At 43.7% G+C, this 13,963-nt stretch overlaps 1 protein-coding gene across 1 annotated transcript; it reads right to left on the bottom strand.

The window, feature by feature from the left end:
- Positions 1-342: 342 nt before the first annotated feature.
- On the bottom strand, positions 343-1,823 carry BHLHE23 (basic helix-loop-helix family member e23). The gene has a single exon (XM_073681042.1). The coding sequence runs from the start codon at positions 1,279-1,281 to the stop codon at positions 589-591; it is 693 nt and encodes a 230-aa protein (XP_073537143.1). The 5' UTR covers positions 1,282-1,823; the 3' UTR covers positions 343-588.
- Between the last annotated feature and the right edge of the window lie 12,140 nt (positions 1,824-13,963).

Genomic DNA, 13,963 nt, shown 5'->3' with positions numbered 1-13,963 from the left:
ATGAGAAGCAAACAACCAGGAGACCTGCTGTCTGGTTAAAAGCAGAAATCTAAACATTTTCAATTTCAATTTATATAATAAAAACCTGCTTGTATTCTCTGGTCTCAGCCACCATTGGTAGAATGGCTAATATATATTACTAGTAGGATTTTTTATCACATAAGCTTTGGTGGATACATTCATTTCCCAGCTTCTTCTCACCTTTAGATCCCATCATACTAATTATGACCATGATCATCAGTACTGTCATGGATGATGGAAGCTAATGGTGTACTGTAATGCAATAAACACAGAAGAAAGCAACGATCCAAACTTTTCATTAATTGACATCCGATTTATTATCGATTTGTTTTCCAATCATATCAGAAAATGTCGCCTGATGTGACCCGATCTCAGTAGATGGTTCGGCACCCACAAACAATGGTTGGGCAGCTCTGCTCATGGATTGTATTCATGATAATGATAATGACCCCCCCAAGTCCCCTGTCACAGCTTAGTGTAGGGCGGAACATTACCGAAAGTCCTGAGAAGATGATGGGGCAATGATGGGGGTTGGAGTCCTGGACATGGTCTACATGAGAAGGTCCATCAAGGTTTGTCTGTGCAGTGTTTGCAAAGGCTGGAGGTGCCACCTGGGAAGGCTGAGCATTTATCAGGGGTGTTGGGCACATTGGTTCCAGGGTAGGGGTACACTGAAGATTGTCCAAATGGAGCCAAAGAAGAGCTGATAGAACTGCTGACAGTCTGCCCTTGGTTTAGGTAGGCCACCAGTCTCCTCATCTCCTCCAGGGCTTGGGCCTGCATGAGGATGTAGTTCTTGGCAAGGAGCAGGGTGGCAATTTTGGACAGTTTTCTGACTGATGGACTGTGGGCATAAGGGATAACAGATCGGAGTCCATCCAGGGCATCATTGAGGTCGTGCATCCTCCTCCTCTCCCTGGCATTGATGCTTAGTCTCAGTGACCGCTGCTCCTTGGGTTTCTTTCCTGTAAGTTTGCCCTCGTTGTCATAGGTTGGGCTGCTCTTGGTAGGGTCGAAGCTGTCCTCATCATCCCCGGTCTGGTCATCGCTGCTGTCCCCGGACCTGTCCCTGGAGCTTGGGTTGAAGTCTAGCGGAGGAGCAGCTCCTGCGTAATTGCGCGCAGCATCAGCACCATGGAGAGCTCCATAGAAGGTCTGCCCATAGGACTGTGCCAGGGACAAGTAGGCATCAGCCGGGACAGATTTCAGATCAGCCATCCCCTGTGCAGCCAAGTGAGCAGCTCCCTCCCCGACACTCATAAAGACATGGACCAGGAGTGTGGGGGCAGCTGTGCCAGCTCCAGCAAACCCTTCTCTGCCCACTACCAGTCAGTGCTCTGCTCACTGCCAGTCTCACCTTGAACTGCTCTGCCCACTGCCGGCGTCACAATGCACAGTTCAGCCCACTGCCTTGTCCACTGCCAGCTTCACCCTCCTCTGCTATATCCAGTGCCAGCTTCACCAGTCACCATACACTGCCCACTTCTGCAGGCTCCTCAATGCAAAGCCTCTTCCTAGAACTCTTCCTGTGTTCTTCCTTGTACATCTGCAAAAAAGTCTTCCTTGGACAGCAGCTGTTAAGTGGCAACTTCACCAGGCACAGCTAGTGCCAGTCATTCCCACACAGCTGTCTCCTAAACCCAAAAGCTTGCACTTGGAGGGCTATGCCCTCTGCCTGCCAGTCTGTAGAGCAGGGAAGGAACTCCAGTTACTGCTTATATGAGAGTGAACTGTCCTCAGGGAATCTCCAGCCCCGGCCAATCACTACATTGGTGTCTGATTAACCCTTTCACAGCCAGGCAGCGGAGCACAGTCTCTTGTCCCATACTGGCATCAATCAAATACCCCTGATACATTGATGCATCTTATACATTACAACAGAATCAGTTTGGTAAAGGGGGTGTTGTCTGGGGGCCACATACATATGTAATCTGTGTCTAATGTAAAATTGCAACACACTGTAAGAGTGTATAAGGGGGGTCTGCAATACTTGTTAATGGAGCTAATGACTGCTAAGCTTAGTCTGATAATGGAGAAGTGGTCTTCTCTACTGCCATCTACAGGACATGAGAGGCACTGCAGGGTTAGAGTATACAACCCTTCCATCATCCATTGTATTGGAGAGCTACAAGTGCCAGCTTTCTGTGACATACTCCTCTATAGCAGGTTTTATACCATACTTGTTTCAGTTCAGGTCAGTTATTTAACTGTGGGAACCCAAATTGTTAGCAAGTCCCATTGCAATGTCATAACCTGCCCCTGCTAGAGGTGCCCACATAGATGTAGTGGAAATTGTATTCACTTATTTTTTCTCTAACTATCCAACCGTGTGCAATGATTTTTTTTAATTAGCCTTCTAGCAAACCTCCCTGGCCAATTCCATTCATTTCTACTCTTAGCGCGCCACCTAGTGGTATACTCTGAAAATTACAGGCTCAGCGTTATGCAGACACGATGGAAGTAAATTATCGGGGTGGAGGTGGAGGAAACTTAATGGCAAAACTCCCCATGTAAACCACAGTCAGCCATGCTACAGGTGCTTCTCACAAAATTAGAATATCATCAAAAAGTTAATTGATTTCAGTTCTTCAATACAAAAAGTGAAACTCATATATTATATAGAGTCATTACAAACAGAGTGATCTATTTCATGTGTTTATTTCTGTTAATGTTGATGGTTATGGCTTACAGCCAATGAAAACACAAAAGTCATTATCTCAGTAAATTACAATACTTTATAACTAAAGCTCAAAAAATGTGATACATCAAATCTAGTGCAATGAGCAATTAGCCATCACTCAGGCTCCAGCTCTGCTCTTTATGCAGACATTGGGAAAAAGAGTAATTTCATTGGTTGCTATAAACAACACTAGTTTTCCCCTTACTGAGGCTTTCCCCAATAGTCTATGTGAGGCTATTATCTCATCATTTTTTGTGTACAGTATATATTGTATTATTATTATTAATGGCTTTCAATTTGATCTCGAGCCATGGTGTCTTGATGGATGAACGCTCTGTAGGAAGATCGATCTTGTGTAAGCCTAGATAGGTGCACCTTCTCTGGCATTATCTTGATTGCATCAAACCATCTGGTTGCTCATTTTCCTCTTCGCCTTGTTCCTTCTATTCTTCCGACCATGATGTCCTTCTCCAGTGATTGCTCTCTTCGCATGATCTGTCCAAAGTAGACAAGTCGTAGCTTGTTGATCCTTGCTTCCAGTGACATGTCTGGCTTGATTTGTTCCAAGATTGATTTGTTTGTCTTTCTTGTCATCCATGGTATTAATAACATCCTTCTCCAGCATCACATTTCGAAGGTGTAGATTCTTCTTCTGTCTTGTTTCTTTATCATTCAGGTTTCGCATCTGTTTGTTACTACAGTAAAGACGACTCCCGGTTGTACCTGGCAGTGGTCAATATCTTCATCTGCTTTGTATTGAGTAGGAGTCCCATGTTTGAGCTTTCCATCTCGACACTTCATCATAAGTCCTTTATTCCATTTACTCTTGTTGCTATCAATGTTGTATCGTCTGTGTATTTAAGATTGTTGAGGATTCGTCCAGCAATTTTGATTCCTTCTTCTTTTTCGTCAAGTCCAGCCTTCCTGAAAATAGCTTCTGCGTATATGGTATATATATGGTATATGGTATGTGCATATATGGTAGTAGGCTTTGTACGGTTTCTACTCACTTTTGCCTCCTCCCCTGGTCAGGAAATGTGGTATGATCAGACCATATTCCTGTACGGTCAGACACAGCCATTACACAGTACACAGCAGGGACACATTTATAAGATTATCTCAGCACAGGAACATTTTATTTACTCACATCCAATTGTGGAATTTATTATTATTATTATTTCAAGATCTATTGATTAAAATGTATTTTGTTCATGGTAAAACACATTTAATTATAAATTATAATCATTTATCCACATCTGTCAGTGCATCTTTTCAGCAGAGCTGCTATGTAAAGCATGGGGTAGGAAGATATTTGCAGCCTGAACATTTGATATGGCAATTGATTTCAAACTACTTCAGATGTCAACAGACAAAGGAACTTTTCTAAATAGATCACACTTAAAAAAGACTTATTAGTAGTATCACTGTCAGTACTTATGTACCATATTGCAAGTTCATGGTGGTCAGGGATGGCAGACAGTGTTGCCCCTTTGAGATTTTATGTTTAGAACATTTTCTTCTCCGGTTATTTTCTACCTAGCGGGGAAATGATGAGGGAGAGGACACCCAGCCTCTTATGTTTAATGTCATTCCTATAGAAATCTTGAGTTGGGTAACTACCCACCTCCTACCATATATAGTATACATTCCTATTATCATATATACTGTATACACCTCTTACCATATATACTGTACACTCCTATTCCCATATATACTGTACACTCCTCCTACCATATATACTATACATTCCTATTACCATATATACTGTATACACCTCTTACCATATATACTGTACACATCTATTACCATAAATACTGTACACATCTATTACCATATCTATAATATAACACTGTAAGCGTCCCTCTGTCTGAAGCCTTTAAAGACTGCGCAAGCACGACATGCAGTCTGGCTCCAGACAGAAGCAGGCATCCAGCCGTTACAGGTAAGAGGAGTGTATGGCGCCGGAGATCACGGTATGCGTAGATACTGAACGCATACCGCGATCTCCGGCGCAATACTTACATACTTACCTGACCGGGAGGAGCGTTGCCGCGGCGCCTCTCTTCGCCGGAGACCGGTGCAGAAGTGAGGCGTCGGATCGGCGCATGCGCATAGCGCTATCCAGCGCCATTTTACTGAAGACACATTTGCAGTGTGTCTTCAGCAAAATGGCGCCGGACAGCGCGGTGCTCCGGCGCCGCACTCCTCCCCTGGCCTCCAGCAGAACAGGACACAGCAGCGCTGGAGCACAGAGGAGAAAGGTGAGTATGAGTGTTTATTTTTTTGTATGTGTGTACAGCGTGAAAGCGATGAGGGGTCCACACATACCACGATTGTGGGCTGAGGGCATCATGCATACCAGGATGAGGGGTACCACACATACCAGGATTGGGGGGTGAGGGGACCATGCATACCTGGGTTGGGGGGGTGAGTGGTACCACACATACCAGGATTGGCGGGTGAGGGGACCATGCATACCAGGAATGGGAGGATGAGGGGACCATGCATACCAGGATGAGGGGTACCAGACATACCATTATTGGGAGGTGAGGGGACCATGTATACCAGGATTGGGGGGTGAGGGGACCATGCATACCATTATTGGGGGGTGAGGGGACCATGCATACCAGGATTGGGGGGTGAGGGGACCATGCATACCAGGATTGGGGGGGGGTGAGGGATGCCATGCATACCATAATAGGGATGTGAGGGGTGCCATGCATACCAGAATAGGGATGAGGGGTTCCATACATACCAGGATAGGAATGCGGGGTACCATGCATACCAGGATGAGGGGTACCATGTATGCCAGGATAGGGATGAGGGGTGCCATGTATACCAGGATTGGGGATGAGAGGCCCATGCATACCAGGATAGGGATGAGGAGTGCCATGTATACCAGGATGGGGATGAGGGGTGCCATGCATACCAGGATGTGGGTGAGGGGCCCATGCATACCAGGATGAGGGATACCATACATACCAGGATAGGAATGAGGGATGGGGTACCACACATACCAGGATTGGGGATGAGGGGTGCCACGCATACCATGATTGGAGGTGAGGGGTGCCATGCATACCAAGATTGGGGATGAGGGGTGCCATGCATACCAGGATTGGGGATGAGGGGTGCCATGCATACCAGGATTGGGGGTGAGGGGTGCCATGCATACCAGGATAGGATGGTGGGGACAGGATGGGGGCAGCACAAATACCAGGAGGGGGGCATCACATACCAGCATGGGAGACCATATACCAATAAAAATGCTCGCCACCCGAGCGTAGAACGGATTCAATAGCTAGTATACTATACATTCCTATTACCATATATACTGTACACACCTCTTACCATATATACTATACAGTCCTATTACCATATATGCTATATACTCCTATTAGCATATATACTGTGCACTCCTATTACCATAAATACTGTACAAATCTATTACCATGTATACTGTACACTCCTATTACCATACACACTATGCATATCTATTATCATATATACTGCACATATCTATTATCATATATACTGCATACTCCTATTACCATATGTACTGCATACTCCTATTACCATATATACTGTACACATCTATTACCATATAGAGTCATGGCCAAAAGTTTTGAGAATGACACCAAAATTATATTTTCACATGATCTGCTGGCCTCTGGTTTTTATTAGTGTTTGTCTGATGTTTATATCACATACAGAAATATAATTGCAATCATATTATGAGTACCAATAGGTTATATTGACAGTTAGAATGAGTTAATGCAGCAAGTCAATATTTGCAGTGTTGCCCCTTCTTCTTCAAGACCTCTGTAATTCTCCCTGGCATGCTCTCAATCAACTTTTGGACCAAATCCTGACTGATAGCAGTCCATTCTTGCATAATCAATGCTTGCATTTTGCCAGAATTTGTTGGTTTTTGTTTGTCCACCCGTCTCTTGATGATTGACCACAAGTTCTCAATGGGATTAAGATCTGGGGAGTTTCCAGGCCATGGACCCAAAATCTCTATGTTTTGTTCCATGAGCCATTTAGTTATCACCTTTGCTATATGGCAAGGTGCTCCATCATGCTGGAAAAGGCATTGTTGGGCGCCAAACTGCTCTTGGACGGTTGGGAGAAGTTGCTCTTGGAGGACATTCTGGTACCATTCTTTATTCATGGCTGTGTTTTTAGGCAAGACTGTGAGTGAGCCGATTCCCTTGGCTGAGAAGCAGCCCCACACATGAATGGTTTCAGGATGCTTTACAGTTGGCATGAGACAAGACTGGTGGTAGCGCTCACCTCTTCTTCTCCGAATAAGCTGTTTTCCAGATGTCCCAAACAATCGAAAAGGGGATTCATCAGAGAAAATGACTTGGCCCCAGTCCTCAGCAGTCCACTCCCTGTACCTTTTGCAGAATCTCAGTCGGTCCCTGATGTTTTTTCTGGAGAGAAGTGGCTTCTTTGCTGCCCTCCTTGAAACCAGCCCTTGCTCAAAGAGTCTCCGCCTCACAGTGCGTGCAGAAGCACTCACACCAGCCTGCTGCCATTCCTGAGCAAGCTCGGCACTGCTGGTAGTCCGATCCCGCAGCTGAAACAGTTTTAAGATACGGTCCTGGCGCTTGCTGGTCTTTCTTGGGCGCCCTGGAGCCTTTTTGACAACAATGGAAGCTCTCTCCTTGAAGTTCTTGATGATGCGATAGATTGTTGACTGAGGTGCAATCTTTGTAGCTGCGATACTCTTCCCTGTTAGGCCATTTTTGTGCAGTGCAATGATGGCTGCACGTGTTTCTTTAGAGATAACCATGGTTAACTGAAGAGAAACAATGATACCAAGAACCAGCCTCCTTTTAAATTGTCCAGTGATGTCATTCTTACTTAATCATGACTGATTGATCGCCAGCCCTGTCCTCATCAACACCCACACCTGTGTTAATGGATCAATCACTAAAACGATGTTAGCTGCTCCTTTTAAGGCAGGACTGCAATGATGTTGAAATGTGTTTTGGGGGTTAAAGTTCATTTTCTGGGCAAATATTGACTTTGCAAGTACAGTAATTGCTGTTAAGCTGATCACTCTTTGACATTCAGGAGTATATGCAAATTGCCATTGCAAAAAATGAAGCAGTAAACTTTGGAAAAATTACTATTTGTCTCATTCTCAATACTTTTGGCCATGACTGTACAGTGAAGAAAATCATTATTTGATCCCTTGCTGTTTTTGTAAGTTTGCCCACTGACAAAGACCTGAACAGTCTATAATTTTAAGGGTGGGTTAATTTCAACATTGAGAGATAGAATATCCCCCCAAAAAATCAAGAAAATCACATTGTATAAATTAAATAAATTTATTTGCATTTTGCAGTGAGAAATAAGTATTTGATCCCCTACAAACCATTATAAGTTCTGGCTCCTACAGACCAGTTAGACGCTCCTACCTGCATTAAAGACAGCTGTCTTACATAGTCACCTGTATAAAAGACTCCTGTCCACAGATTCAATTAATCAGTCAGACTCTAACCTCTACAACATGGGCAAGACCAAAGAGCTTTCTAAGGATGTCAGGGACAAGATCATAGACCTGCACAAAGCTGGAATAGGCTACAAAACCATAAGTAAGACGCTGGGTGAGAAGGAGACAACTGTTGGTGCAATAGTAAGAAAATGGAAGAAATACAAAATGACTGTCAATCGACATCGATCTGGGGCACCATGCAAAATTTCACCTCGTGGGGTATCCTTGATCATGAGGAAGGTGAGAGATCAGCCAAAAACTACACGGGGGGAACTTGTTAAAGATCTCAAGGCAGCTGGGACCACAGTCACCAAGAAAACCATTGGTAACACATTACACCTTAAAGCTTTAAAATACTGCAGTGCCCGCAAGGTCCCCCTGCTCAAGAAGGCACATGTGCAGGCCCGTCTGAAGTTTGCCAATGAACACCTGGATGATTCTGTGAGTTATTGGGAGAAGGTGCTGTGGTCAGATGAGGCAAAAATTGAGCTCTTTGGCATTAACTTGCTGTGTTTGGAGGAAGAGAAATGCTGCCTATGACCCAAAGAACACCATCCCAACTGTCAAGCATGGAGGTGGAAACATTATGTTTTGGGGGTGTTTCTCTGCTAAGGGCACAGGACTACTTCACCGCATCAATGGGAGAATGGATGGAGCCATGTACTGTAAAATCCTGATTGACAACCTCCTTCCCTCCGCCAGATAGGGAAAAAAATGGGTCGTGACTGGGTCTTCCAGCAAGACAATGACCCAAAACATACAGCCAAGGCAACAGAAGAGTGGCTCAAAAAGAAGCACAGTAAGGACATGGAGTGGCCTAGCCAGTCTCCAGACCTTAATCACATAGAAAACTTGTGGAGGGAGTTGAAGCTCCGAGTTGCCAAGCAACAGCCTCAAAATCTGAATGATTTAGAGATGATCTGCAAAGAGGAGTGGACCAAAATTCCTCCTGACATGTGCACAAAGCTCATCATCAACTACAAAAAACTGTCTGCTGTGCTGGCCACAAGGGTTTTGCCACCAAGTATTAAGTGTTGTTTGCCAGAGGAATCAAATACTTATTTCTCACTGCAAAGTGCAAATAAATGTATCTAATTTATACAATGTGATTTTCTTGATTTTTTGGGGGGATATTCTATCTCTCAATGTTAAAATTAACCTACCCTTAAAATTATAGACTGTTCGTGTCTTTGTCAGTGGGCAACCTTACAAAAACAGCAAGGGATCAAATAATTATTTCCTTCACTGTATACTCTACAGTCTACTACCATATTTACTGTACACTCATATTACCATATATACTGTACACTCATAATAACATATATACTGTACACATCTATTAGCATATATACTGTACACTACTATTACCATATATACTGTACACATCTATTAGCATATATACTGTACACTCCTATTACCATATATACTGTACACTCTTATTACCATATATATAGTACACTCTTATTACCATATATATATAGTACACTCCTATTACCATATATACTGTACACATCTATTAGCATATATACTGTACACTCCTATTACCATATATACTGTACACTCCTATTAGCATATATACTGTACACTCCTATTATCATTTATACTGTACACATCTATTAGCATACATACTATACATTCCTATTACCATATATACTGTACACATCTATTAGCATATATACTGTACAATCCTATTACCATATATACTGTACACATCTATTAGCATATATACTGTACACTCCTATTAGCATATATACTGTACACTCCTATTATCATTTATACTGTACACATCTATTAGCATACATACTATACATTTCTATTAGCATATATACTGTACACTCCTATTACCATATATACTGTACACGCCTATTACGGTATATACTGTACACTCCTATTAGCATATATATTGTACACTCCTATTACGGTATATACTGTACACTCCTATTAGCATATATACTGTACACTCCTATTACCATATACAGTACAGACCAAAAGTTTGGACACACAGTTCTCATTTAAAGATTTTTCTGTATTTTCTTAACTATGAAAATTGTACATTCACACTGAAGGCATCAAAACTATGAATTAACACATGTGGAATTATATACTTAACAAAAAAGTGTGAAACAACTGAAAATATGTCTTATATTCTAGGTTCTTCAAAGTAGCCACCTTTTGCTTTGATAACTGCTTTGCACACTCTTGGCATTCTCTTGATGAGCTTCAAGAGGTAGTCACCGGAAATGGTTTTCACTTCACAGGTGTCCCCTGTCAGGTTTAATAAGTGGGATTTCTTGCCTTATAAATGGGGTTGGGACCATCAGTTGTGTTGTGCAGAAGTCTGGTGGATACACAGCTGATAGTCCTACTGAATAGACTGTTAGAATTTGTATTATGGCAAGAAAAAAGCAGCTAAGTAAAGAAAAACGAGTGGCCATCATTACTTTAAGAAATGAAGGTCAGTCAGTGTGAAAAATTGGGCGAACTTTGAAAGTGTCCCCAAGTGCAGTTGCAAAAACCATCAAGCGCTACAAAGAAACTGGCTCACATGAGGACCGCCCCAGGAAAGGAAGACCAAGAGTCACCTCTGCTTCTGAGGATAAGTTTATCTGAGTCACCAGCCTCAGAAATCGCAGGTTAACAGCAGCTCAGATTAGAGACCAGGTCAATGCCACAGAGTTCTAGCAGCAGACACATCTCTTCAACAACTGTTAAGAGGAGACTTTGTGCAGCAGGCCTTCATGGTAAAATAGCTGCTAGGAAACCACTGCTAAGGACAGGCAACAAGCAGAAGAGGCTTGTTTGGGCAAAAGAACACAAGGAATGGACATTAGACCAGTGGAAATTTGTGCTTTGGTCTGATGAGTCCAAATTTGAGATCTTTGGTTCCAATCACCATGTCTTTGTGCGACGCAGAAAAGGTGAACGGATGGACTCTACATGCCTGGTTCCCACCGTGAAGCATGGAGGAGGTGTGATGGTGTGGGGGTGCTTTGCTGGTGACACTGTTGGGGATTTATTCTAAATTGAAGGCATACTGAACCAGCATGGCTACCACAGCATCTTGCAGCGGCATGCTATTCCATCCGGTTTGCGTTTAGTTGGACCATCATTTATTTTTCAACAGGACAATGACCCCAAACACACCTCCAGGCTGTGTAAGGGCTATTTGACCAGGAAGGAGAGTGATGGGGTGCTACGCCAGATGACCTGGCCTCCACGGTCACCAGACCTGAACCCAATCGAGATGGTTTGGGGTGAGCTGGACCGCAGAGTGAAGGCAAAAGGGCCAACAAGTGCTAAGCATCTCTGGGAACTCCTTCAAGATTGTTGGAAGACCACTTCCGGTGACTACCTCTTGAAGCTCATCAAGAGAATGCCAAGAGTGTGCAAAGCAGTCATCAAAGCAAAAGGTGGCTAATTTGAAGAACCTAGAATATAAGACATATTTTCAGGTGTTTCACACTTTTTTGTTAAGTATATAATTCCACATGTGTTAATTCATAGTTTTGATGCCTTCAGTGTGAATGTACAATTTTCATAGTTAAGAAAATACAGAAAAATCTTTAAATGAGAAGGTGTGTCCAAACTTTTGGTCTGTACTGTATACTGTACACATCTATTAGCATACATACTATACATTCCTATTACCATATATACTGTACACATCTATTAGCATATATACTGTACACTCCTATTACCATATATACTGTACACATCTATTAACATATATATTGTACACTCATATTACCATATATACTGTACATGTGGCGCCCCTGAGGGTTCGGTCGCCACAGAGGCACTGCATCTCACCCAGAGGTGTGGTATCTCACTCTCAGGTAAGGATGGAGTGCTGCCCGGGACCCTAACACCTGCATCCAACACATCCACTTCAGTAGGGCAGGGCGAGATTGCTCCTAAGGGAGAGCACAGTCACTGGTCCCTGGCTGGAGTGGAGGGGAACCAAGTGAGGGGGAACCATGTAGTGGGTGTGGATGGAGGAAGAAGATCAGGGGAGTACTTGTGAAGGAGCTGTATAAAAAGGGGAGCCATCTTGTAAAGACAAGCCAGTTGGAGGAGGAAAGTGAGGGGAGCAGGGGCTCTGCACGAGCTCTGCTCCAGAGTGGGCCTAGCAGAGAGGCCCAAGACTGAGGAGAGGAGCAGGAAGGAAGGCTCCAAGAGGAACAGAAGGGATCCTAGGGGTACGTGCAGTGCTGGAGGCCACCTGTACGCCCGCATCTACCGGGCGGTGGAGGGATCAAGCCGCAGAGGGGACCGGCCCCTGAACTAGTGGAGAACTACAAGGCTCAGCTAGAAACCGGAGGCTTCTGTACTTTTAGGGTGCAGTTGCCACAGCCACAATTACATCGCCGAAAAGGTGGTCACAGAGGGTCCAGGGGACTGCAGGTCGCCAGACAAGACCCGAGGCTACCGGATTGGGACACTGATTGTGAGGCGCAGGGCAGGAGGGTGAGAGCCAGCGCAGGAAGACGAGAAAGGCACACAGAAAGGGGTCCCGCTAAGCGCTCTTGAATTACCTGAGGGATTACTGAACCCCTGCCTGGTGAACGCAGCGCGACGTGGGAGGCTGTAATCTGTACAGTGCAATCTGAGGAACTTAACAACTGTGAGTAAACTCTGAAGACTGCACCCCACTGTCTCTGTGAATTACTCCTGCGCCATCACCCCCTGCACTACACTGCACTACAACACCCAGCAACATCTACAACATCTACACTGCCCTGGAGCTAAGCTCTACCTGTGGAGAGCCACACCATCCCTGCTGCACTAACATCAGCTTCAGAGGACCTGCTCCGCAGCGGCGGCTACGCATACCACAGGTGGCGTCACGAACTGCATACATAAAAACTATAAAATCCCCCTTTTTACTGACCGCCCTGGGTCATGGACCGGGTCATCGCCACTGTGACATCTCCCCTAGCAACGACCGGCCCGGCACCGAGTACCCCACGACCCAGGGGGCGCGTCATACACATTTATTAACATGTATACTGTACACTCATATTACCATATAAACTGTACACATCTATTACCATATATACTGTACACATCTATTAGCAAATATACTGTACACTCATATTACCATATATACTGTATGCATCTATTAGCAGATATACTGTACACTCATATTACCATATATACTGTATGCATCTATTAGCATATTTTCTGTACACTCCTATTACCATATATACTGTACACTGCTATCACCATATATATTGTGCTCGCCTATTGCTAGAAATTATAGTGTGCTCGAGAGAGGGACTCATCGTCCAGACTAATCGAAGTAGAAACCTCAGCACCACAAAAAAGTAGGTCTTGCTGCAGTGTTATTTATTTTGCTCCGGTAAGGAGTCAAAGCAGAAATGGTCCAACATTTTGACAGAGAGCAGTCTTTGTCAAGGACATCTGTGTGTAGCAAGAGCCGGGAACCAGGAAATGCAACAGGGTATCAGCCCGATATTTAAATAAGTATTGCCATATGACAATTAATGAATAAATTTATACTGTTGATACTATTATTTTTAGAACCTATATTATATATATATATATATATATATATATATATATATATATATATACACACACACACACGAGGGTTAGTCAATAAGTAATGCCTCCTATTTTTTCTCTCCTTAAATAAGGTAGTTATGTTAAATATTCAAATTTGGCACAATTCCTCAAACCTTCTTCTCCAATCCACAGCAATTGCAACTTCCTGCACCAACAGGTGGCAGGAC

This window comes from Phyllobates terribilis, unplaced genomic scaffold (genome assembly GCF_046119375.1).
Source record: "Phyllobates terribilis strain yellow unplaced genomic scaffold, ASM4611937v1 Scaffold_5__5_contigs__length_657084704, whole genome shotgun sequence".
In the NCBI taxonomy this organism is placed as follows: Eukaryota; Metazoa; Chordata; class Amphibia; order Anura; family Dendrobatidae; genus Phyllobates; species Phyllobates terribilis.
Note: the sequence above shows the minus strand (reverse complement) of the source record. Positions and strands in the feature narration are given on the sequence as shown.